At 46.7% G+C, this 27,824-nt stretch overlaps 2 protein-coding genes across 2 annotated transcripts in view; one reads left to right on the top strand and one right to left on the bottom strand.

The window, feature by feature from the left end:
• Positions 1–1,353: 1,353 nt before the first annotated feature.
• Positions 1,354–13,008, bottom strand: KCNB1 (potassium voltage-gated channel subfamily B member 1). Its single transcript, XM_072403169.1, has 2 exons — positions 12,799–13,008; positions 1,354–7,623 (listed from the first exon to the last, which is right to left on the bottom strand). The coding sequence occupies exons 1-2, from the start codon at positions 13,006–13,008 to the stop codon at positions 5,593–5,595; spliced, it is 2,241 nt and encodes a 746-aa protein (XP_072259270.1). The 3' UTR covers positions 1,354–5,592.
• A 13,097-nt stretch (positions 13,009–26,105) lies between these two features.
• The window catches only part of LOC140327629 (potassium voltage-gated channel subfamily B member 1-like), a 2,591-nt gene continuing 872 nt past the window's right edge, over positions 26,106–27,824 (top strand). The window contains exon 1 of the mRNA XM_072407014.1: positions 26,106–26,905. Coding sequence (XP_072263115.1) covers positions 26,339–26,905 — 567 coding nt within the window. The 5' untranslated portion in view covers positions 26,106–26,338. The remainder of the gene's footprint in view (positions 26,906–27,824) is intronic.

The following is a 27,824-nucleotide window of genomic DNA, read 5'->3' as shown; positions in this document are numbered from 1 at the left end:
CAAAGCACAGGAGCTTAAATTTGATTCTAAGGTGAAATGGAAGCCAATGGAGAGAACTACAAAGAGATGCAGCAGAAGAGGAGCGGTGGGAAGGATGGATGAGTCTAAAAAATATAAGTGGGGGTTCTGGTAGATCACCGGACTTCAGCACTTAGCACTAGTCTACAGCTTTCAAAGCAGGGAAATCTATTCTTGTATAAATGATGTGTAGACTCCAGGGAGGCCAAACCCACCACAACCAACAGCCGGCACAGGGCATATATTATGATAAAAAACCCATTCTGAGGCACCGTGTCAGACTGGCAGTGACCTGCTGAAAGGTGAGTTCTTTAAAACAAGGCACTTGGTCTGGGCTGTATTAGTGATGTGATTGGCCATCCTGTCTCTAGGGGCCTCCATTTGATTAGCAGGACACATCTGGGCTATGTTGGTAATGATCATGGTGGAGGATAATGTAGTGACCGGGGATCTGGACAGGCTCTGTGTCAGAGTAGAATCTTATTATGAACATTAGGAAATGGCTGTCCTCCGACTTCCTCATCTGATGTTTGTTATTTGCTGGGTAATTGCATTACTGGGGCGGCCTGTTCTCCAGCTCTAAGCCTGCAACATGAACCCCTGACTTTTCCTGGCACGCACACCACCTATTCACTGAGTGATATGTGTAACCCTGGAGTTACAGGGTGTTGGTTGTACACCTGCTGGTACTCCTTTATACTGGATGTGTAAGAGGTGCTGGGGCCCGGTCATTGTATCATAGACCTGAACATGGCTCACCTCCATCTAACTGTCATAGGGGAGGGGACCATAGAGAATGGATCATGGGTCATAAATCATATGGGAGGTTACATTTGGTCCAGATATCTTCACCTAGAAGGCAATGACCTATAGACACCCCGATATGTGACATAAATACAATATATTAGCAGACTTGTCCGAAAGGCATCCCTTGGATGGGATTGGAAATCTGAACAAGGAGCAGATATAGCTTTAATACACCCACCATTGGTCCACCTCCGATAATGTCCAAATGGTAAAGTGTTCCCAATAAAGGCCACCAGCCCAACATATCTCATTAGTGCTGACCTGGGGAGCAAATCTCCTCCCCCCCCAGCCCAGTTGTTTACTCATCTAAACTTTTAATTGCTAAAGACAATATTCTGATCCAAGAAACTAAGCGGACTGAATAATGGGAGGATGAACTGGATGACATTTGCAAATGTACAACTTTAACAACAATGTAATTAATATATTGTGCACACACACAGGGCAGAAAACTCCCATCACCTAGTGTGGCATCTTCTCTGCCTCCAATAACATCTGTGAAGTGTAAAATAATATAATCAGGGTCAATTTATCTTCATCAATTTATTAGTAATAATGAAACATTACAAGGACATGGTTTCCATTCTCCACAAAGATCGAGAAAATAATAAAAAACAAAGCAGGTCACTTCTTCAGGTAGCGAGACGGCTACAAACGTCTGAGCAAAGGAGAGACGACCAGTGTGACACATATTGCATATTTCTCTTCTAACAGTCCAGGAACAGCACAGACAGGAATTAACAGAAAACATTGCAGCTCTCCTTCCCAAACATTTTCCTGGATTTGAATCGGGGACATACACGACACTTTCACTGGATGCAGCAAGTCCACAAATGCCTGTTAGTTTGGTTGTGGGACAAAACAAGATACAGCATTTCCCAACTTAAGACAACCCCACTTAACGCAACTCAAAACATGTAACTCTGGACCAAAGAGGCTAAGACACACCTTAATTATCTCAGAGAACCAATCAGATTCAGGCCCAATTCTGGCCAAAATGTATGGAGTGGAGAATGGACAGAGACTCAGATTTGTATGGTTGTCGGTGTCACTTGAACAGAAAGTGAAGGGGAACCTCTGGGGACACAGAAAGCAAGACAAACCTGATGGATCTCCAACCTCTTTTCTGCTCCATCGAAAGACACCTAAAGGGGCTACAACTGTTGTCACTGTGGGTAGGCATTATGCTAATTGGTGACTTTGGGAAGACAATGATATCTCTTAGCTTTTAAAGCAGTTTAGTGGAGAAGTTTGGGACGACTACCAGAAGCCACAGCTGCCACTGTCCCATGATATGTATGTTGTGGAGGCGGATATGTTGTACGTACAGTCAATCAAATATCAGGAGCAGGTGACATCAGTTTAGCATGAACAGAAGTGTATGGCTCCTTGGTGATGTCACCTCTTTCTGGTGAGCTGATTGTCTGATAATTTTTCATCTTTAATTGACGCAAGCTTTTGAGCCATTGTAGGCCAACCGCATCATTTATCCCATGAGTAAGAATCGTCCTCTCCAATGGGATCTGTATATGAATCTGTTTTCTATTTCCACTGATACCATTTCTGATACAACAAAATAACAAAAGATTTTTGAGACAAAAACATTCAGATATCTCAGAATAGTCATAAATGCCTGGCAGGGTGTTCACAGACCTCTAACAGCCTTTGCAGGCCACAGCTCTAAGGTGCCCATAGATGGTAGACGCTATTGTGTGATATGTGAAGGGGAAGATAGCGGTTCTCCGGGGCAGGCTAGATATTTTTGTGTAACAATCCCTTATTTATTGGAGGTGGTTGTGCAGTGAGGGGCCATAGCACTCCCCTGGCATGTTTGGTCTAAAACAGTAGGAGGTTACGGACCACCAATCTCATTATTTTGGACTACGCATGTGCGCGGAGCTGTGTGTCAATCAAAGGGGAAGAAAGCCCCCCCACAGTGATATCATGATGCCAGAACCCGCCCACTCTCCAGAGACACAACCCGCCCACCGTCCTGAGCCTGCAATACATTTGGGGGACATGTTTTGTGGCTCTGGCTGGTGCAGGCCCCCAGCTGGGTCCTTCTTCTGACCCCGCTGGGAGGTGCACCAATGTTTTCACAATACCGTCATCTGTCCATGTGCCCTTGGGCTTGTGGCTCAAGAGGTTGTGAGTTATAGGACAGTTGTAGCTACATTAATTACCAGGCAAAAAAAGTTCAACAGGTAAAAGTGAACAATGCATAACTGTCATGGCCGTCCGTTCACAATGCATGCCATTGTCTGAGCACTTTTTCCTCTTAGCGCTCACCATGCGTCTCCTGCAAAAAAACAGGAACACTTACTGACACTTTACTGACCAATAGACATCCTACATTTCTACAGGAAATGATTCGACATCTCCATCACTCAGCACGGCATCTCTGAATATCAGCATTCCTGTTTGTCGGGTGCTCAGATGGTGGCTGCACAGCGTAGAAGGCTCTGGAGATTGGGCCCCATGGCTCCATCCAGTGCCCAAGACATGCAAGGAGAGTTGCACCAATTGAATGTTTTCCAGTCACAGTTCTGTCACTTATCCGTGCATTATGTCCAGACAGAGAGAGCGCACATGTACACACAACAGAACATGACCCTCAGAAGCATATCACATGACACACAACACTGGACTGTCATCCATTTATATATTATATATAAGTAAAATAAAATTTAATGACTACATAAAAAAATAAATATGTCTTTGTTACCTCAGTTATCTGAACTGATAATTGTGGAGCAGTTTGTGCCCCAAAATAAATAAAAATAAAATCTTTTCTGACCATCTGGTGCCGTCACATTCTTAGCTAATGATTTACAGGTCCAGAATTGTGGACTTTGGTATGATGTGTAGAAATGAAGTCAGAATGTCACTTATGGCTTCAGTAGTTTATGTCGCAGGATCCCGGCCTCATCCTCTATTTACACCCCATTGAGGGGAACAATTATGGGTGACCCCGGCCAGGCTGCTCGTGTCTCTATGGACCATGTGTGGTGTGAAGGTCACCCCTGAAATAGGGACAATTTCTGGCCCTTCTTAAACACCTGAGAATTGTGAAGACTGAAGAGAGTTTCTCATCTTACCCTCTCCTAACCCTCCTCTCACCGTCATTTAATGATATGTGGGATATCCCAATGCAGTTGCTCAGGAGTCACATGTGGTCCTATTACCCTCTAATGTCTCTTGTGCGAATTTGTAGAAGACTTTTGCCCTTTAAATACCTGAGCACTTTCTGGGGTAGGATATATACAGTGAGGGGATGTGCTGTGTGAGCTGCCGATTTTATAGTTTTTTATTTCAGCTTGCCAGTAAAAGCAATCACTGTGCTCCCAGAGCTTCCTGTTACACCCAAGAATTTAAAATACATTGGGGTGTTTGTGTCCCTTACTGGTCACTTCAACTCAGAGGAGGTGGCCCCTGTCAGCAAGCTGTAGAGAAGGACCCTTTCTATGTGGAAGCAGTGGTCTCACTGCCGAGGTCTGATGTGCCTCCTGCTGAATTAGATCCATAGCATCCTCTACCTCTGCATCAGGCTAGCAGGGATGAGCTTTTCTTAAACAAACTGTAAAGGCTTTGCTCCTCTTTTGTTTGATGCCCCTGAAATGTATTTAACTAATTTAAGCTGAAGCTTGAGTTGGGTTTTAATTCCTCAGCTGGTGTGTATTGAGAGGACTTTTCCTATAACAATCAAGGGGTGGCTTCCAGGACCGCACTCTGCCTACTTCTCCCAGAGACACTGAAACACGGAGTGCGGAAATGAGTAAAAGAAAAGTTGTAATTGTTCCGCCGGGAGGCAGATGGAGGTGTCTCCGTAGTGATTAATAATTTACCTGCACTTCAAACTGGAGGAAAGCTGTGCGGTTGTGTGTGGAGCCACACATCTCTTTCCTCATATCAGGGCAAAGGCTTGAGCGTTAACGGCCAGGAAAATGAGGGCGTACATGGGCCTGGGGAGACCAAACCATTTCCTGGTAATGCTCTCACTGAAGAAAACAAATGGCAATTAGAGGCACAAATGAAGACTATACTTACTATAAAGTGCTTCATTTTACAGCCCCTTCAGCCTGCAAAGTGCGCAAACACGTTAAGTGTTTTCCAAATGGTAAAAAAAAATCATGTATATTGGAGGGAAATGCGCCTAACAATGGAAAAAATGCAACAAAATGAAGTTTACCTTTTATAATCAACAAATCTCTCCCCCCTCCACACATAATGCCCTGATTATTCGTAGTCACCTCCTTTAAGATAATGCACAGTCATCTCCTACGTTTGGCGTACCAACTTCTGAACAACTGATGCAACTCGCCTTGTCTATGTTAACTGTAAGGGGACTCCGCACTGCATCCCCCAGATCTGTCACATCTACATAAGATGCTTTGATGCGTAGACTCCAAAATAAATCTCAGAATTTCAATTTGCAATTGCAATTTTTTCCCTCTTACCTTCACTAGAAAGCAGTAAAAGTTTTTGTAATAAAATAAAAAGTTCATTTTCAGTAGGGGTATATTTGGTCACAATGGCTTTCAAGAAAGTAGTTTTTTATTTTTAGTAGGAGATGGAGTCACTGCAGTTTCCAATCTGAGTGCTCGGTGACACTCCTAGCTCGGTTCGGTCCAGTTGAGAGGAGACATGGCCCAGAGGCTTCCTCTCATCTCTCCCTCACACTAAGGGGAGAAGATGCTAGTTATCAATGCCATGCATAAGCTCAGTGTGCACATATGAGCATCTCATTCTTCACAGCGTCTTAACATGTCAGATACGGGGGTCACGTGTGTTTGAGTGTCCACCCCCGCCTGGCAGAACATGGACCTCCGGGGAGATGTGGTTATCTATCTTGACAGGTTCTCGACTGCTTCCAGTAATCCCATCTGTGGAATAAATGCAGTTTTGACCTAAGTACCTGGAGGAACTGGTTAATGCTCCACTCTCTAAGTGGTTTCTTTCTGTTCGATGGACACTCTCTCTTTGTTTTCGATGACTGCTATTTGCAATGTTAAATTTAGGGCTCATAGTCCCCAGCAACTCTTTTGAGGGGCAAGAATCCAGGCCATCCAAAAGCTGCCCCTCGTCATCTGTATCAGCATCAATATACTTGTGTACATTAGCATCGTGAAAGGTGAATGCAATGGCCATGTGTTTCTCTGGTGACCTGGAAGGGGTTCTAGTGCTCGCCGTTGTGTACAGAGATGTCTCCAGGCTCGGGACTGACTGGTCAGAATAATAGGAACTGTCTAGTTTGGAATGGCTTTGCCTATGCTCTGAAGGGCTTGTGATGCTTGGTGCAGGCAACAATGTTCTTGTGTCACCTTCTCGAAAGTTGACTTTTAGGGATCTCAGCAGTAAAGGGTTTTTAACTTTTACTAAACTTTTTGGACTTTCCAAAATGTACGCAGTGTGCCGACCTCTGTCAGTTTTAGGACTGACTTCACTAAAGCTCTCTCCGCTGATGTCCAAGTTCAAGGATCTTTCACGCCCACCTGTCAAGTCCGGTCCTGTACTTATACTTGTTTTATATGGTAAGACTGCCAATGGACTGTGCGAGAACCTAACTGTTTCTGGAAATTCAGCAGTGCAACTAATGAAACTGTCTATGCTGGACATGCTTCTCATATCAATGATCCCCTCCTTGTGTGTGGTCAACAAAGGGATGACTGGGCAGGGGATGGTGTCCATTTCCAGCTCCTCTGGCTGCTTAACGGATTGATTTGTTTCCTTTGAGTTGAGAACAGGTTGTGACTGTGTCTTTGCCATTTTGTTGTATATGTCTTCGAGTTGTTGGACATTAAGATGTTGAGGACTTGAACAAGACCGACTTTTCTCAGGAGAACCTTGTTCTTTTGCATCAAAGGACTTGTTAGAACTGGTCTCTGAGAGAGTCCTTTTTGTCCATTTCCATTTGCTGGGGGATAAGTGGTTATCCTGAACTTTTTCTTCCCTTCCTTCCTCTGTCTTTTCAATCACTACATCCATCAGTTCTATGCTACGAGCGAAGGCATCTTTCATGTTCATAGACACAATGCTACCATTTCGTTTGGCTCTCTCAAGAGCTTCTCTGCGCTTGATGGCTTTTTCCTGCCTCTTTTGTTCTTTGTAGAACTCGGAGAAGTTATTTACAATGATGGGAATGGGAAGAGCGATAACCAGCACTCCAGCAATACAACACAACCCCCCAACAATTTTCCCCAGCAGAGTTTTAGGGTAGATGTCTCCATAGCCAACCGTTGTCATGGTTATAGTCGCCCACCAGAAAGAGGCTGGAATGCTTTTGAACTTTGTATCATCCTCGTCCTTTTCAGCAAAAAACACCAAGCTAGAGAAGATCATGATACCCATTGCCAAGAAGAGGATGAGCAAACCAAGTTCATTGTAACTTCTCCGTAAAGTGAAACCCAAAGACTGTAGGCCAGTGGAGTGCCGTGCCAGCTTTAAAATTCGCAGTATCCTCATGATCCGAAAAATCTGCACCACCCTCCTGACATTCTGGAACTGAAGTACACTTTTGTTGGACTCTGTGAGAAATATGGTGACATAGTATGGGAGGATAGCTAACAGGTCTATAACATTAAGTGGCCCCTTAAAAAATTTCCATTTGTTGGGTGAAGATAGAAATCTAAGGAGGTATTCCATGGTAAACCAGGCAATGCAGACAGCTTCCACGTGTGCCAGCTGAGGGTTGTCTGTTGCTTGTCCAAATTCATCCACACCTTGTAGTTCCGGAAGTGTATTTAGTGACAAGGCAATTGTAGATAATACAATGAAGAGAATAGAAATGATTGCCAGAATCTACAAAGAGAAACAGAAAATCATGTCAGTTCTATCCAGACAGTTCATTCATTGGTCAATATAATAAAGCAGAGATTTGCCACACGTACAGTCAATTCATATGATTGGTCAATATAATGCAGAGATATGCCACTCTTACAGACGATTTATTTCATTGGTCAATAAAAAGCAGAGATGTGCCACTCGTACAGACGATTCATATCATTGGTCAATATAAAGCAGAGATGTGCCACTCATAGAGACGATTCATTTCATTGGTCAATATAAAGCAGAGATGTGCCACTCATACAGACAATTAATTTCATTGGTCATTATAAAGCAAAAATGTGCAACTCGTACAGACAATTCATATAATTGCTCAATATAATGCAGAGATGTGCAACTCGTACGTACAGACGATTCATTTCATTGGTCAATATAATGCAGAGATGTTTGACTCCAGTCCCTCCAGGCTGGTTGGCTGTCAACGTTTAGTATTTAATTAGGTGAATGGAGGAGGTCATAGATGAAAAGATCCCCATCAATTCCCATTGCTAGGTATCGGCAACCCAATATATCTTTTACTAACACTTCCACTAATGCCATGTGGTATGGGATAGATGGATATTTACATCCTGTCCAGCACAGGTGGGCTGTGTATGATATCATGTGTCATAATAATAATGACAATAAGACTTAGAATTATTATGTTTGACTCATATCATAACCTGTGTATGGCCACCAATTTCTTTTGTGATAATTTCCAGTGACAGACAAATGTACAAGCATTGTTTATAGCAGTGTTCTCCCCAGTCTCTTTTAGCTGGGTGCTTCACCCAGCACTTTTCAGTAAACACCCAGCTGTTTTTGGATGCTTACTGAAGAGTTGGGTCACAATACAGGGGCTGCCACCCACCTACAATTACCTCCCACCCAGCTTATAAAAAGTTCTGTGTTGAACACAGCATAGAGGGTTTTTCAATGGAGAGGGGAGGGGAAGAAGGACCATCCTGCCAAGCTCTCTTCTATAGAGAATTACAATTATCCCCACTTGGTCATTCATTAATCCACCAGGGCAGATTGAGGAACAACTTTAGGGGACCAATGTACATGTAAGACTTATCTCGCCCAAGACCAAATGTAATGCTCATGTTGAGCAAGATACATCTCATGTGTACGTAGCTTAACGGTTGAGTTCGTATTCTCTAAACCAGTGGTCGCCAAGCTTTTTAGACCCACAAACCACCAAATTTACTGGATCCAGGCCGCGAATGCACGGGAGAGAAAAAACTTCCCCTTTAGTGATGTCATGATGCCAGGACCCAATCTCCCATGGTAGGTGTGAACCTGTGTCTAGAGACACAACCCGCCCACCACTCTGAGCCTGCAATCTGTATGGGGGTCATGGTCCAGGGCTCGGGGGTGCACTGGCCAGAACGGCAGACCACCAAAATTTTCTTGCGGACCAGTCAGCACAGTGCACCCCGATTGGCTTGACAATGATAACATTTCTTCCTGTGTGATCAAACAAGCCTGAAGGTCATTATATGGCAATCCTCCCATACACTCTGTTCACCCTCAGATTGAATTGTACAACCAATAATCTCATTGTGTGTGAACAAACAATCTATATGAATATAAGAAAAGTGGTGAACAAGTCTCCAGCTCTGGGGGTGTTTGTTGGGGTGTGGGACAGCAAAGTTATGATGTCTATACAGCGGATTTTTCTAATTATCATGATATGTGGCTGTCTCCAGGAATAGGCCGTGGTTGTAGAGTGATGGCTGGTGGCATTATTCCCCCTCCCCCGGGTGACTTGCTACGGCCTCAAATCCTGAGCACAGGTCACAGTACAGAAACTGATCAGATTATCCCATGTGCATCATGGGTGTACATTCCCCTTCCATCACCCAATACACTGTAGAAGACAATAGTCTGCCCCTGCACTGGCTCTATGGTCACATCTTCTCAGCCCACACACCATTGGGCACTGATATGAGAACAGGTGTTTCTTGTCAGGTTTTTCATCACCTTCAGTCTGTTTGCTTTTCATTGTGTTAGATATCTTTCTGTTTGCAGTTTCTGCTGTAGGATGTGGCCAATGAGATTGCCTGAAATCACACCATGTAACGATTTCTCTAATATAAGCCCCTTGTTTATGATGGCCAGGGACGTCAAGATCTGCAACTTGGATGTTTAATAATCGGCTCTCTGCATAGGATAAGTTTACTACATAAACAACCATTGCTCCACTGTGCAGACAACATGAATGCTGAAGGAACATACATGAATTGGTGAGGAGCCCACCAGGACAAGAAATGGAACCTTCCCTTGACATCCTGCACTAGTCATAAAGACAGAGAAAAGTTCCCCATATATCTGCTTACTGACGTTTCCGCCAGCCAGAATAGAGGAGAAATATCCCTTGGTTATCCATTATTTGGCGCATCTATGAGTGATAAAGGTTAGAGGAGTGTCAACTGGTCAGTGACTCACTGACACCTTTACTAACCATAAAGACTAAAGTTTGTTCCCTGCTCATCCATTCACTTCTGCTTCAACAGCCATAGTCAAGGAATGTTAAATGGTCACTTATCTACATTTCTACTAGCCAAAAAAGCAGAGGAATATTCCCTGGTCATCTGCTCAGTGATACATCTCCTAACAATAAAAACTGAGGGAGGAGCATTCCCTTGTCATCCATTTATTGATGGTTTTACAAACATTAGAGATGGGGAAACTTTCCCTGGTCATCCGCTCATTGACACAAATGATAAAGGCCTGGAGAAACATTTTGTGGTCATCAGCCCATTGACTTCTACAAACTATAAAGGCAAACTGATCATAGGACACTTCTACTAACTATAAAAACCAAATCCCTGGTCATCCATTCACTGATGCTTCAACAGCCATAGAAGTCCAGGAATGTTCCCTGGTCATTTACTTATTGTTGGTTTTACAAACTATAAAAAGGAAACTTTCCCTGGTCATCTACTCATTGATGCTGCTACTAGCCATGAAGGCTGAAGGACATTCTGTGCCATCAGCTCATTGAAACTTCTACTCACTAAAAAGACTGAGGAACATTCCCTGGTCATCCACTCCCTATAATGACTGAGGAACACTCCCTGGTCATCCACTCGCTATAAAGACTGAGAAACATTCCCTGGTCATCCACTCGCTGATGCTTCAACAGCCATAGAGGTCAAGTAATGTTCCCTGGTCATTTACTCATTTTTAATTCTACTAGTCTGAAAGGCCGGGGAACATTCCCTGGTCATGGGCTCATTGATACTTTTAAAAGCCATGAGGGCTGATCAGCATTCCTTGGTCATCTTCTTACCTATTGATGGTTCCTCATACTATAAAGAATGGGAAATGTTCCCTGGTCATGACACTTTTACTAACCATGGACACCAAAGAACTTTCCCTGGCCCTCGGCCCTAACCCTAGTCATAATTGCACAAGTGTCTCATTGCAGTCCCTAGGACCACTCGCTGGTCTTGTTTGAGTCATAAACATTTTTTGTATCCCCATTGTGCTCTAGTGATCACTGGGGGAACATGTGTTGAGTTGCTGGAAGGAGACAAAGACATCTGATAAGTAAGACTTGCATTTTATAGCAAAGGGGTTAATAAACGGTCTGCATGTTGTTGTTCTCCTTTATGGCAATCCTTCACTCCCACCATGGCATTGCCAGTGAACTGTGATTGGTTGAAAGTTCACATTTTCCATCACAATTTGGTAAGTTAGTGCTCAGCCTGGGGAGCTGATGGAGGTCTCAGGAGAAGCCGTCCCTCCTCACATCTCCTATTTATGTGATATTAATAGCTCAGTAACATCATCAGTGACACAAAGCTCACCAATAGCTGCCAACTTTACTCTGCCATCCTGCAAGGTGTTATAAGGCGTAGGGCCAGGATATAATACAGTAAGCACTTCTGCTGCTTTATTCCTATACAGGCTCTAGTGGTGTCCTTAGGATGCAATCAGTGCAGGTGTTTATGCCCACAAGGTTCTTACAGTTTTCTTATAGGCAGAAAGCTGGGGGTATGGGCCCTTGCCGGTCCCCAGTGACATCTCCTCCCACCCTTGTCACCTCTTCTACTGATCTCCTAGAAGGAATTGATAGGCCCTCCATTATGTGCTTCTCATTCATCAGGAGGTGTCATTGACCTGTCATGGGGATGTATCAGCCGCCTGTAGGCCAAACAAATCTCTTCCATGGAGGAGCAGTGACAACATTGATAGAGGTTTTCCCATTGTCCCCCATTGTGTGACCCGCAGCTGCATGGTGAGATTAGTGTAATGGAGGAGGATATTTAGCTATTGTGTCCCCCCGATAGATAACAGATCAATTCCTGACCTTTGTTGTGTCACAGACCGATAAACAGAGACAACCCACAATGCAGCTCTGCTAAATGATGCCAAAATCATCATCATGGAAACCAGAGTGTCACAGTACTATTTGTAGTTCAGAATTAATACATCCGGATAGCATGGTTACCTGCTGTTCTGCAGTAACTCATAGCAACAGGCCAGCTGTGATTGGTTACAGTGTCTGATTAGAAAGGGGTTACCCCTAGCAACCAGATGCCATTTGTGAATTTGTATAAATCCTGCGAGGGTCACTTCAATATTTCCATTCTACTTATATATACCAAGGCTGCTGGTCTGATCAGCTGCTGACAATACCAGGTGACGGTCAGTCATGGCTGTCCTCCGTCTTCAATACGTCATTAACCAACAATGCAAGTCATATGACCAGGGTCACATCAGACAAAATGGTCATTAGGTGGGAAATTGCTACAAATCTGTCATTTTCCCTTATTTCTTGTCCCAGTGACACCCTTACAAGAAATGAGGGGGTGGTTGTCATTGGGGCAGGAAGTCACAGGCGGCAATAAAAACATTGTCACAATGTGTTCACAATCTTTTACACCATTGGTCGACTGCCCTACAGAAAGACACAACGAAAAGTGCACACGATGTGTCATGGCGGTTCCTCTACTATTAGTCATTGTCAAGGACTTTGCTAGGTCCCATCCCAGAATCCTTGGTGGTACATCCCATCCCAGAATCCTTGGCGGTACATCCCAGAGTCCTTGGCGGTAAGTCCCATCCCAGAATTCTCAAGGGTAAGTCCCATCCCAGAATTCTCAAGGGTAAGTTCCATCCCAGAATTCTCCGCGGTACCTCCCATTTCGGAATCCTCGCAGGTAACTCCCATTTCAGAGTCCTCATGCCAGAGTCCTCGGCAGTAAGTCCCATCCCAGAATCCTCGGCGGTACGTCCCATCCCAGAATCCTCGCAGATAACTCCCATTTCAGAGTCCTCAGCGGTACTTCCCATCCCAGTGTCCTTGGCGATAAGTCTAATGCCATAGTCCTTGGCAGTAAGTCCCATCTAAGAATCCTCGACGGTACGTCTCATCCCAGAATCCTTGGCGGTACGTCCCATCCCAGAATCCTCTGCGGTACGTCACATCCCAGAATCCTCTGCGGTACGTCACATCCCAGAATCCTCGCAGATAATTCCCATTTCAGAGTCCTCGGCGGTAAGTCTAATGCCAGAGTGCTCGGCAGTAAGTCCCATCCCAGAATCTTTGGTGGTACGTCACATCCCAGAATCCTCGCAAGGAACTCCCATTTCAGAGTCCTCGGCGGTACTTCCCATCCCAGAATCCTCGGTGGTAAGTCACATCCCAGAATCTTCTGCGGTAGGTCACATCCCAGAATCTTCGCAGGTAACTCCTATTTCAGAGTCCTCGGCTGTACTTCCCATCCCAGAGCCCTCGGCGGTATTATATATCTACTCCTAGTGTACATTCTTCACCATGGGCTAACACACCCTCATATTAGTTGGTCGAGTTTCTGCTCTTCTAGGATTGGTTAGCAGAGGTGACTGCAGCATGAACATTTCTGGGATTGGTTGCTTTGGATCACCGCACTCTGTTCTGATTAGTTGTTAGGTTGTTCACATTGCTAAGGTTGGTTGCTATGGGTATAGATTGCACAGTACATTTTCCAGGGATGAATTGGATTGTGAAATATTATTAGTGACCCCGAAGGGGTCACTAATAATATATGGCGCTGGATATTATATGCAGGGACAACGGACGGCAATGTGTCACACCGAATTAGGGTAACCAACTGTCTTCTGCGCCAGAATGGCGGCTCAGCTCCCACTGCCCACCATCATTTATCTCCATCTCCCATTCTATTTATAGATCAAAGCGTCGTGCTATTTTTATCCGGCGGGGGCGGATGTGAATTATAAATAGGCTGCAGCAAGAAATCTGTGCAATGAGCTGCGTCCATCAATATGTCCTGTGAGACCAAAGCAACCCGCAGTGCATCCCGCTCTGCCTATTGGTTGCAGCTTGACTAATTGCAGCATCCCTGCATGAAAGATTCCAATTAGGTAATCTCATCGCTTGGGTTAGGAGAGATCAGACTACACACCAGCATTCATTTTATGTGACATTGTTACCGCTCCCTGTTTAATAGCCGAAGTAAAGTTTGTATGATCATTATGGCAGAAAGGGCAATGTGATATTGTTTTACCTGCCTGATCGCTCCAAGATTCTGGCATCAAAGCTCAGCTGACCCTCAGGAGGCTGCGAAGGGTTAATTGAAAGGCGCTCGGCTACTACAATATAGATGAAGGGTGATCCAGCATTTACAGATGGTATAAATAATTCACTGGCCTATCAGTAACCGATATTGTTCAGTTTTACACTCAGCACTGTAATTAAAACGCTGCACCTCACAGTAAATGGGGAGAATAGTGAGAATGGTGAGGGGGGGGGGGGGGCAAAAAAAGAGCCAATCAGATCATCAATGTTGTCACTTCACCTGTCAGTGGGGTCATGGTTGTTAAGGGTTTTTGTTCTGGGGGCTCTAAAACAAAAATCAGAGGAAATCCTGCAATGGGGACACCTGTTCCAGAGACAACACTCTGGGGAAAAAAGATTAATTTCCACTACAACACATTTCCTGTTGTGTCTCTGGGACAGGAAATGAAGAGAAATCTCCCGGGGGGGGGGGGGTGTTGCAGAAAGTAAAACCTGATGGGAGTATCCCCAGCACATCACAGTACTTAGAGGGTCCCCAGTATATGATAGCCAGCACATATTCAACAGATCTGTCACCTCCTCAGGGAATGAACACAGCTTTTGCTTGCAATTTATACATTTAAAATATGTGTAAAACCACACTATCATGTTGAGGCCCCTCTTCAAGTCTGTGTCTGCACTAAATCTAAAAATTGTTCTGTGTATTGCCTTTTCCCATATTTGATGGTTTCAGACAGATTACAGTGCAGTGCAGTTTACAGCTTACAGGGGGCGCTGTGCTCTGTGTAACACACAGGATGCAGTCATCTGCTTACAAGAAATTTTGTGTGCCATCTAGAGAGGGTGCTGCTTACATGGGTGCTTTGCTGTGCCAAGTACCTTAGGCGTGGTGATGCTTACATGGGTGCTGTGCCAAGTACCTGAGGCTTGGTGCTGCTTACATGGGTGCTGTTCTGTGTGCCAAGTACATAAGGCATGCTGCTGCTTACATGGGTGCTGTTCTGTGTACCAAGTACCTGAGGCTTGGTGCTGCTTACATGGGTGCTGTGCCAAGTACATAAGGCATGGTGCTGCTTACATGGGTGCTGTTCTGTGTACCAAGTACCTGAGGCTTGGTGCTGCTTACATGGGTGCTGTGCCAAGTACATAAGGCATGGTGCTGCTTACATGGGTGCTGTGGTGTGCCAAATTCATGAGGCTTGGTGCTGCTTACATGGGTGCTGTGCTGTGTGCCAAGTACATAAGGCATGGTGCTACTTACACCGGGTTGCTGTGTGCCACTCACAGGGGAAAGCCTACAGGGGTTTGCTACCTGCCACATACACATTGGGGGGTATAAAAATGTGAGGTCTGAAACCTTCATACATCCCTGGAGAAAACTCAGTGCATTGGCCACATCCAGAATCCTCTGTGCTGCTCATCTATTGCTGGTCACTGATATGATGGCAGCCTCAATGTACCCTCCAGGAATTATTGCCCCACAGTAGCCCACATCTAGGTGAATCTAGAAGGATGGAGATGTGTATGGAGGACATACGACTGTCAGTGTACAACTCCACACAGGATAGAAGTTGTCAGCTTCGCACTTGGCCTTCCATCTCAGGAGCCCTAAGAAGATTTATTGAACCGTTTGTATTTTTTCAGACTAAGAAGCTTATGAGGCTTTCCCAGAGGTCACTGAGGCTGGGAACTTTGCGTCACTGCATATCTACCCTGCACTTCTGTGTCTGACCATCCTTACTGTGTCAGTCTGTCCTTCCTGTGCCCGCCTGTCTCTCCCGTGTCCGCCCGTCCCTCCGTGTCCGCCCGTCCCTCCCGTGTCCGCCCGTCCCTCCCGTGTCCGACTGTCCCTCCCGTGTCCGACTGTCTCTCCCGTGTCCGACTGTCTCTCCCGTGTCCGACTGTCCCTCCCTTGCCCGCCTGTCTCTCCTGTGTCTGCCCGTCCCTCCCGTGTCCGACTGTCCCTCCCTTGCCCGTCTGTCTCTCCCATGTCAGACTGTCCCTCCCGTGCCCGACTGTCCCTCCCATGCCCGCCTGTCTCTGCCGTGTCCGACTGTCCCTCCCGTGTCTGACTGTCCCTCCCGTGTCCGACTGTCCCTCCCGTGCCCGCCTGTCTCTCCCGTGCCCGCCTGTCTCTCCCGTGTCAGACTGTCCCTCCCGTGTCAGACTGTCCCTCCCGTGCCCAACTGTCCTTCCTGTGTCAGACTGTCCCTCCCTTGCCCGACTGCCCCTCCCGTGCCCGACTGTTTCGCCCGTGTCCGACTGTCCCTCCCATACCCAACTGTCCCTCCCGTGTCCGACTGTTCCTTCCCGTGCCCGCCTGTCTCTTCCGTGTCAAACTGTCCCTCCTGTGTCCGACTGTCCCTCCCGTGCCCACCTGCCTGTCCCGTGTTCAACTGTCCCTCCCGTGTCCGCCTGTCTCTCCCTTGTCAGACTGTCCCTCCTGTGTCAGACTGTCCCTCCCGTGCCCACCTGTCTGTCCCGTGTCCGCCTGTCCCTCCCGTGTCCGCCTGTCTCTCGAGTATCCTGGTGTCTCTCCAAAATTGGCCTGTCTTTCCTGTGTTCACCTATCTCTCCTGTGTCCGCTAGTCCACCTGTATCTCTAGTGTTGACCATTCTCTCACCTGCCTCTTCATTGTTTGCCTGTCTTTACTTTGTCCACCTGCCCCTCTGATGTCCAGGTGTCTCTGCTGTGTCTGATTGACTCTTCCAGTGTTCATCTGCCTTTCCATGTGTTGGCCATCCTTCTCCTGGCCCATCGGACTGATCACAGTACAACCTAGACTCCACCCTGGATATCCTCTATGACAACTTTGTGGGTTACTGTACATGTCAGTATGAATTATCTACCTGCAATATGATGTCAGGTTTGGGAATAATATGGGAAATATTAGTTATTATCAGAGCGGGTGGCACGGTGACAGCACTGGAGGATGATATTGATTGGACGCTTCAGTTATAAGCGGAGTCAGCGCTGGCTGCTGTCTATTGATCGTGTATTGGCCTATAAATCACTGACCTGAGGAGGTCAACTGAAACTTGGGGTTACCCCCTCCGTCCATGTCTGTCACCCGTAAAATGCTTGTCATCCCTTTACTACACTCTACAGCCCCCCATTCTGTCATTCCCTATGCTACCCATACACCCATATCCTGTCACCCCTATACTGCTCTACACCTCCCATTCTGTCACTCCTATACTGCACATACACTCCCCCAATCTTGTCCCCTCCATACCCCCCCTTTCCCTCGAGTATTTTGGTACTCATCTCTTAGCAGTCATTGCACAGAGCTGTTTCTATAATCAGTGATTGTGATATTGATAGTTGGGTGGATTATTTGGCTTCTCATGCAGTGCTGCGGTGACAGGTCCTCTTAGATTGGTGAATTGCTGGCATTGCTGTATATCGCCATGTGCAGACTGTAACTCTCCTGTCTGTCTCTCCAGGAGAGGCAACGCTTTCACTTTAATTAATTCCGCTCATTTATCTCAGTGAGAGGTGCAGAATTGGGAACTTTGCTGATTGGCTAGAATTTTCCCTATAAATTACAATTGAAGCAAAGTCATTTGTCTCTGCCAAAAGCTCTCCGCCACCAATCAGCCAATGTATGCCGCTTCTCCATACATGTCCAGTCACATTATGTGGTCACTGCCGGCCAACAGCTATCATGCTGCGCTACAATGAGGTACAGTACAATACTACTACTAACCTGAAACAGGAAGTGTCAATACTGGCAGGATCTTCAGGTAGAAAGCTTTACCACTGAGTAAAGTTTTTGCTTAAGAAATCTATATAGAGGCTGACATACATTGGGGGTATAAGACATGGACCATGATTTTGTTTTTTTAACACTCGGGGAGGGGGTGACCTACCAACCATAGTCCTGGTGGGTGCAGATCAGGGTATCACCACCTCTGGGCACACTCCTAGCCATTTCCTCTACCTATGGGTTATACTGTAAATCCCTTCCACCAGCGTGTCACCTACATACATAGCCGGTATTTAAGCCTGGTGTCTTTTGTAGGAGGAGGTCAGCGGGAGGTCATATGCACCTGAAGAGAGCTGCCAGGGTTCCACCATTGTTGTAAAGGTGCAGTCATGTGTTGTTTGGTTATCATGGTACATGGACAGGATGACAATGATGGCAGAATACAGTGTATTGTAGTGTGCCCCCCCCCCCAATTATAATATAATTAAGGCTGGCTCTGAGGACCTCTTTCTCCTTCTCATGTTGATCCTCAGGCTTCAATATCGGTCCAGTATTGGTGTCCAAAAAGGGGCAGCGCGGGGGGCCTGTATAACAGGGACGGCGTGGAGGTCCTGTATAACCGGGGCGGCAGGGGGGGTCCTGTATAATGGGGATGGCAGGGGGTCCTGTATAACGAGGGCGATAACAAGGGCGTCGGGGGGGTTCAGTATAACGGGGGCGGCGGAGGGGGGGGGGGTTCCTGTATAACGGACGGGGTTCCTGTATAGTGGGGACACATACCGAGCACTGATACACCATGACTGGGAGGATGTAACATTTCCTGCGAGTCCCAGAAGAATAGAAGTTTCCAGATAATAAGGGAACAGAATTCAGCGGTCCCAGAGGACGGCCATCACACTGTGTTCACTAATTACATTTCACACAAACATTCATCTCCTGCACCAGGACTGTCTGTGATACCCCCCCTGTCTGTGATTACTGGGCCCGGCTGCAGCGTGGCTAGGAACCACTATGTACAGGGGGAGTGGGGGTAAGCAGTGTACATGGGGTGTGTGGTATATACAGGGAGTGCAGTGTATACGGGGTGTGTTATATACAGCGAGTGCAGTGTATACGGGGTGTGTGTTATATACGGGGAGTGCAGTGTATACGAGGTGTGTGGTATATACAGGGAGTGCAGTGTATACGGGGTGTGTGGTATATACAGGGAGTGCAGTGTATACGGGGTGTGTGGGGGGGGGATATTATACGGCACAGCTGTAACGCTCTGTATATAACACTATATACCCGGGGCGGATAATATACGGCACATCTGTAACGCTCTGTATATAACACTATCTACCCGGGGGGGGTGATATCATACGGCACAGCTGTAACGCTCTGTATATAACACAATATACCCGGGGGGGTGGATATTATACGACACAGCTGTAGCTCTCTGTATATACCACTATATACCCGGGTGGGGGGGATATTATATGGCACAGCTGTAACACTCTGTATATAACACTATTATATACCCGGGGGGATAATATACGGCACAGCTGTAACGCTCTGTATATAACACTATATACCTGGGGGGGGGGGATAATATACGGTACAGCTGTAACGCTCAGTATATAAGGTTGCCGCTCCTCCTGTGGTATCTTGCAGATGCTTTGTCTGTCTCTTGTTCTAATAAGGAATTATTTATGTTTTCTGCATATTTCGGGTCCTGACTGCCAAACATGGCCAGTAACACCGGAGAGCAGCCGGAGCACCGATGGGGATGACGCCCCCTCCAATGTGCAGACATGTGGGGGTGGGGAAGTCTCTGTGTGTTATCCGATGTTTACCCCACAATCCTGGGCACAAGCCTGATGTTTACCCCAATGATGCCACTCACCGGACCTTCTATATAGCACCATGTGTCCCATAACTGTATTATAAAGATTGCATACAATTCTATCCATAGATAGGGTATAACCCCCTCCACATACAGATCACAATGTATATTATCAGGGTATAACCCCCTCCACACATAGAACACAATGTATATTATCAGGGTATAACCCCCTCCACATACAGGACACAATGTATATTATCAGACATACAGGACACAATGTATATTATCAGGGTATAACCCCCTCCACATACAGGACACAATGTATATGATTAGGGTATAATCCCCCCGCCTATGCATACTGAGCATAATGTATATTATCAGGGTACATCCCTCTCCCCCCAATACTTCTACCTGTATGGCACCCGGGTTGTACTCCCTACCCACCAACTTCACTGTGGTACAATCAATGCCAGGTGGTAGCTGAACTGCAAATGAAATCTTGGGGTGTATAAACAAGGAGATAGGGTGCATGTAGAGATATCACCAGTAAATACAATATGGGGGGCAGTGTGGGAGGACATCTACGGGGTTATGGGAGAAATGGGAAGGGTCGGAAGGTCGAGTAAGGATGGATTGGTGGGGGAATGGAAAGGATAAGTAGGAAAGTAAAGGGGGGGGGGGAGTAAACCCTTTACCCTTTATAGGTAAAGGGTTGGTGAAGTGTAACTGGAGGAATTATTAGGAGGGTTACTAGGGGGGATTTCAATGGAGCAGGCAGAAAAGTCATGGAGGGGGTTGAGTGGAGGGTGAGTAGGTGGGTTTGAGGGTGGATTGGCTGGAGAGTTGGCAGGAGGTTCAGTGTGTGTTTGTGTGTTGGGTGGCAAGACGTTTGGTAGAAGAATTGGGGTGGGGGTAGGCAGAAGGGTTACCTTGTGGGTTAGTGGAGGGGTTGGCTGAAGGGTTGGTAGACATATTTGTGGGGGTATTGGCTGGTGTGTAGGGTCAGTAGAGGAATGAAGGGTTGGATGGAGTGTTGGTAGGAATATTAGTGGGTGGGTGGTGGTGGGGGGGGTAATAGGGGTATTGGCCGGTGTGTAGGGTCAGTGGAGAAATGGGGGGTTGGATGGAGTGTTGGAAGGAATATTAATGGGGGGATAGAGGAGGTATTGGCTGGTGTGTAGGGTGAATGGAGGTAGGGGTGGATTGGATGGAGTGTTTGTAGAAATATTGGTGGGGAGGTATAGTGGGGGTATTGGCCAGTGTCTACGTTTAGTGGAGGAGGGGGGGGTTGGATGGAGTGTTGGTAGGAATATTGGTGAGTGGGTAGTGGGGGTTTTGGCTGGTGTGTAGGGTCAGTGGCAAAATAGGGGTTGGATGGAGTGTTGGCATGAATATAGGTGGGGGGATCTATTGGAGGTATTGGCCAGTGTTTAGAGTCAGTGGAGGAAGGGAGGGTTGGATGGAGTGTTGATAGGAATATTGGTGGGAGGTATAGTGGGGGTATTGCCCGGTGTGTAGGATCTGTGGAGGAAGGCGGGCGTTGAATGGAGTGTTGGTAGGAATACTGGTGGGGGGTATAGTGGAGGTATTGGCCGGTGCATAGGGTTACTGGAGGAAGGGGGGTTGGATGGAGTGTTGGAAGAAATATTGGTGGGGGATAGTGGGGGTATTGCCCAGTGTGTAGGTTTAGTGGAGAAAAAGGGAGATTGGATGGAGTGTTGGTAGGAATATTGGTGGGGGGTATTTTGGGGGTATTGGCCAGTGTGTAGGTTTAGTGGAGGGTGAGTGGAGAAATGGGGGACTGGCTGGAGTGTTGGACAGAATATTGATGGGGGGGATACTGGAGGTATTGGCTGGTGTTTTGGGGCCAGTGGAGGAAGGGGGAGTTGGATGGAGTGTTGGTAGGAATATTGGTGGGGGGTATATTGGGGATGTTGGCCGATGTGTAGGGTTAGTGGAGGAAGGAGGGGATTGGATGGAGTGTTAGTAGGAATATTTGTGAGGGGTATTTGCCAGTGTGTCGGATATGTGGAGAAAAGGGAGTTGGATAGAGTTTTGGTAAGAATATTGGTAGGGGGTGTATTGGAGCTATTGGTCAATGTGTAGGGTCAGTGGAGAAAGGGGAGGTTGGATGGAGTAATGGTAGGAAATTTGGTGGGGGTATGGTCCGGTGAGGAGGAAGGGGTGGTTGGATGAAGCGTTGGTAGGAATATTGGTGGGTGGCATTTTGGGGGTTTTGACTGGTGTGAAGGGTTACTGAAGGAAAGGAGGGGACTGGATGGAGTGTTGGTAGGAATTTTGGTGGGGGGTATAGTGGGGGTATTGGCTGGTCTGTAGGGTCAGTGAAGTAAGGATGGAGTTGGATGGTGTGTTAGTAGAAATATTGATTTGGAGGGTATGGTGGTGGTATTGACCAGTGTGTAGGCTAAGTGGACAAATGGGCGGTTGGATTGAGTGTTAGTAGGATAATTGGAGGGGGGATAGAAGGGGTATTGGCCAGTGTGTAGGGTCAGTGGAGGAATGGGGGGGATTGGATGGAGTGTGGGTAGGAATATTGGTGGGGAGGTATAGTGGGGGTATTGGTCGGTGTGCAGATTTAGTGGAGGAAAGGGTGGGGTTAGATGGAGTGTTGGTAGGAATATTGGTGGGGGGTATAGTGGGGGTTTTGGCTGTTGTGTAGGGTCAGTTGAGGAAGGGGGGGTTGGATAGAGTGGTGGTAGGAATATCGGTGGGGGGGATAGTGGTGGTATTGGCCAGTGTGTTTGGTCAGTGGAGGAAGGGGAAGATTGGATCGAGTGTTAGTAGAAATATTGGTGGGGGTATTGGCCGGTGTTTAGGGTCAGTGGAGGAATGGGGGTTGGATGGAGTGTTAGTAGAAATTTTGGTGGGGGGGGTAGTGGGGGTATTGGCTGGTGTGTAGGGTCAGTGGAGGAAGGGAGCAGGGTTGGATGGAGTGTTGGTGGGAATATTGGTGGGGGTTATTGTGGGGGTATTGGCCGGTGTGCAGAGTCAGTGGAGGAATGGGGGGGATTGGATGGAGTGTGGGTAGGAATATTGGTGGGGAGGTATAGTGGGGGTATTGGCCGGTGTGTAGGGTCAGTGGAGGAATGGGGGTTGGATGGAGTGTTAGTAGAAATTTTGGTGGGGGGGTAGTGGGGGTATTGGCTGGTGTGTAGGGTCAGTGGAGGAAGGGAGCAGGGTTGGATGGAGTGTTGGTGGGAATATTGGTGGGGGTTATTGTGGGGGTGTTGGCCGGTATGTAGAGTCAGTGGAGGAATTGAGGGTTGGATTAAGTGTTAGAAGGAATATTGGTGGTGGTATTGGCCAGTGTGTAGGATCAGTGGAGGAATGAATGTTGGATCGAGTGTTGGGTAGGGTTGGCTGACTTTAGGGCCAGTGGTGGAAGGCAGGGGGGTTGGATGGAGTGTTGGTAGGAATATTGGTGGGCGGTATTTTGGGGGGTATAGTGGAGGTATTGGCCAGTGTGTAGGGTCAGTGGAGAAATGGGGTTTGGATGGAGTGTTAGTAGAGATTTTGGTGGTGGGGGGGGGAGTGTATAGTGGGGGTATTGGCCAGTGTGTAGGGTCAGTGGAGGAATGGGGGGTTGGTTGCTTGGAGGGTAAGTGGGATTGCCCTCAATTCTCATATTGTTCTCTGGTGAGTGAAAACTGTATGAAACATTGCTTTATTGTGGTGGCCCCGGGCCCTTACATTTCCCAGGGTGCACATTTCTTCTAACAGGGAATTTTCTTTCATAGAAAGAAAGTTTGTTCCCACATGTGGAGCTAAATATAACCAGATAGAGGCCATGGCGGCCCCGGCCTCCGCCGTCATCTCTGTCTGGTAAAAGAATATCATTGAGGTCACCACGTTTCCTCCATGTCATGGAAACAGATTTTTATTTTACATCCCCAGGGAAGGGAGGAGAGTGCCAACCCATGGCCAATCCAAACAACATATAGGTGTGACAGTGGGAAATAATATAATTGTAGTCTGGTTATCTGATTGGAGGAAGAATTGTACCGGGCTGATCCCTGTAGGGTTTGTAATCCCCCCACCTATAGCTAACAACCCGTCATCCTGTGAAAGTAAAAACATGTCAGGACTTACTGATCTCAGCTCTGAGAACTCTGGATTCACAGCTGGTAAAACCTTGACCCCACGCGGAGGAAAAACCCTGTGAATTGTAAAACTCCCCTTCTGCCCAGCAGAGCCATGCCATACACTTAAATGATGAACCAACACAATAATACTCAGCTCATTATGAAGGGTTAGGTTCACGATGGGTGAATTGTGAAGGTTTTATATCTATGTTATATATGTGTGAATATCATAGTTTTTCACATATTGGAATGACCATAAATGGTGTCTGCTTCAAATATTGTGCAACAATCTCGAGCACATTCACTTCTATGGAGGAAATATTATAAACATACAAGGGGCCCCATGTCCATTACCAGGGATCATTCATTGTATAATGTAATTTAGGGCCCCGTGTCTATCGACTATGAATCTATTTATACCTACCAGCTCCTACTTACCATTATCCTTATCATTCCTCCTCCTCATCATCCCTATCCTCATCACCTTTACCTCCTAATTTCTTTCCTCATCATCATCCCTATCCTCGTCTCTATTCTCATCCCTCCTCCTTCCTTTCCTCATCATCCCATAGCTCATGGCTCTTCTCCTAGGTCAGCAATTGGTGTCATATGTAGAGGCAGAGTATTGGTTGTGTTGGATTCTGTCCCTGTACCCCTCCCATATGTTGGTGTTTAGTCAGATCACGGGCTGGGGGTATTACTATATATGTGTATATGGAGAAACAAAAATTCCCCCAAACAGCACATGGTATATGTTGGGGGAATTGTAGGGAGGAATCAATTGACGGTCTCACATTTTGCCCTATAGCAAGCAGGCAGTTGATGGTGAAGATCTACTAATGGATACAATGTACCTGCTGTATACACAAATATGGGCCCCGATCACCAGGCCCCACTTTTTGCCCTGTCTGGGCCCCAATCCACAGTCCCCATCCTCGGCTTCTCTGAGTTCCAATCCTTAGACCCTACTTGTCTTTTCCTGATCCCCAATACTCAGTTCTTCATTGGCCCCTCTACAGCCCCAATTCTGAGTCTCTTTTCAGTTCCTCTGGGGCCCAATCCTTAGTTCCTCCTCATACCTAATCTTTGGCTTGTACCCAGCTTATTCTTGACACTTTATGGGCCCCAGTCCTCAGCTCCTCTAAACATTCATTTTGTATTGAGTTTATCAGCCATGACCCCCCCATCCCATTCTGCTGATTATTTACCCCCTTCCTGCACACTGGGGGTAATCTACAATGTTTTCTGGGGGGAGAAGTCTCCTCTTACCCCACATTTTGGTCAACTATTTGGACAGCCAGTGACGCTAATACCATTGGAATAAAAGGGGGATTTTTGATGGGCGCCCCCTTTCTGAGGTTACACCAAGTTGCTGCTCTGCCATCCATAGCTAATGTCACAAATACCCCAGAAGTGTGAGGGGGCGGCCGGTGCTGATTGATAATTAATGGGATGGCACAGACACTGCGCTCTTTAACTAAAAATCTCCCCGCAATGTGACATCTGTCTGATATTTAATAGGCGCTGTGCTGCTGAAATATTAAAATGTCACTGCCCAGCACCTGTCCTGGGGGAACCAATAAAAACCATTGGGACTGATCTGTATATAGCACGCACCCCGTATACACTGCACTCCCTGTATATTATGGGGTGTTATATATGGGGTGTATGTATCTATAGGATATGTATGGGGTGTATGTATCTATAGGGGGTGTGTGTTCATGTACATAGTGTGTGTTTTTAGTATGGGGGTGTGTTTTGTGTATATGGCGTATGTGTATAGCGTGGGCGTGTGTGGGGTGTGTTATAGTGTATATAGTGTGTATGTATCTATACGGTGTGTGTGCATGTATAGCATGTGTTTTTAGTATGTGGGTGTGTATTGTGTGTGTATGGTGTATGTGTATAGCGTGTGTGTTGGGTGTGTTTTGTGTGTGTGGTGTATGTGTATAGCGTTTGCTCAGAGTTGTGGCTCAGTGTGCTCAGTATGTGTTGTAATCTCAAAAAGGTACATTTGTTCCGAAGTGCAGTTGTGAATGGAGTCAGTGTCACCCAATGGCTGGCACAATGTTGTGTATGTGGGTAGGACTGTGTACTGGGAGGTTTCAGCACCGCACGGCTGTGGACAGCGACCAGTATAGATGTGTACAGTGTGATGACAGGTCACACATGGCTATGGACAGAGATGAAGAGCAGGATGATGATGACAGGGCTAATGCACTTCTGCCAGGGACACAGAGCTTTGTGGGCTGCAGTTGCTGCTTGAGCAGATTACAGGAGCTATTTGCTGGTGTGATTAGTGGATAAACCACCTGACAGGCATGTGAAGGATGCTCTTTCTTATTTTGTAGGTCATCGGGATCCCTGAGGAGGAAAATGTCCCTCGCCTGTCATCTCGGCCGTGCGCTGCTGTTAGAATGGAGGTGAAGAGGGGAAGGTGACACCTCCACATGTGACTGTACAGCCAGCAAGTAAGACGCCACCGTTCCCACATTGCCGGAGCCCTGTTCATGCCACAGACATGCCCGGCTGGATGAACAAGCATGGGTCCCGATCGACTACCTCACTGCCACCTGACCCCATGGAGATCATCCGCAGCAAGGCTTGCTCCCGAAGGGTGAAGCTGAATGTTGGGGGTCTGGCCCATGAAGTGCTGTGGAGGACCCTTGACCGATTACCCCGCACCAGATTGGGCAAACTCAGGGACTGTAACAGCCACGAGTCCTTGATGGAAATCTGTGATGATTACAACCTGGAGGAAAATGAGTACTTCTTCGATCGCCACCCTGGGGCTTTCACCTCCATCTTAAACTTTTACCGTACGGGAAAGCTGCACATGATGGAGGAGATGTGCGCATTGTCCTTCAGTCAGGAGCTGGATTATTGGGGCATCGATGAGATATATCTGGAGTCATGCTGCCAGGCCCGTTACCACCAGAAAAAGGAGCAGATGAACGAGGAGTTGAAGCGGGAAGCGGAGACATTACGGGAGAGGGAGGGCGAGGAGTTCGATAACACTTGCTGTGCAGATAAGAGGAAGAAACTCTGGGACCTGCTGGAGAAGCCCAATTCCTCTGTCGCTGCCAAGGTACCTTTAATTGTCTTTGTGGTCAGCCCCTTGTTTGCCTAACGGATATTAGCTGTCCCCAGAGATTACCGATGGCCGTATATGAGGGTGATCCGCAGCGATCCGCTAATGAAATAATCTTTCCAGCTCGTTGGGTCTGATGGCGCTCTGTCTGGCTCTGCTCTCCCCTATTTATTATATGGAAGGACACGGGAAACAGTCCGATTTCTGGGATTGCAAAGCTCCACGTGTCAGGCGGAGGGCAGAACCTAACAAATAAGACCAGACAGCCCTGAGCCAGCCAGGAATAACCGATCACTGTGTGTGGTCCCGTCACTCAATATAATCAACATGGAACATGGAGTCCATTCAGCATTACCATCGCAATGTTAGGGGTTAAAGGTTCAGCTGAGGGGAAGTTACCTTCTTTTAGGTGTTCAGGTTATATATACATTATACACAATATATATTATTATTATTATTATTATTATTATTAATAAACAGGATTTATATAGCGCCAACATATTACGCAGCGCTATACAATCAGTGTATTGATCAGCATCATCAATCGTCATTTACACAATATATACAATCAATCTTTTATCAGCATCATCAAACCTTATACACTACTTATCTGCACATACTATATATATACATTATATACCATATACCTACACCCATATAAACTTAAACATACACTCTATATACTATAGATCTATTGATGGGCGTTGTATAGACACACACAAGTCACGTGGCCAACTCTCAGCTGAGCAATCACTAGGAGACAATGTGAAGGTAAAGAAAAGTACAACCTGACTTCCTGTACCGTCTGTATGTGCAATCTCTGACCGTCTCCTTTACCGAGTGTGTGGTCTCTGACCGTCTCCTGTACAATGTCTGCAGTCTCTGACCGTCTCCCGTACAATGTCTGCAGTCTCTG

This window comes from Pyxicephalus adspersus, chromosome 3 (genome assembly GCF_032062135.1).
Source record: "Pyxicephalus adspersus chromosome 3, UCB_Pads_2.0, whole genome shotgun sequence".
NCBI lineage: Eukaryota > Metazoa > Chordata > Amphibia > Anura > Pyxicephalidae > Pyxicephalus > Pyxicephalus adspersus.
This window is presented reverse-complemented; position numbering and strand designations above follow the sequence as displayed.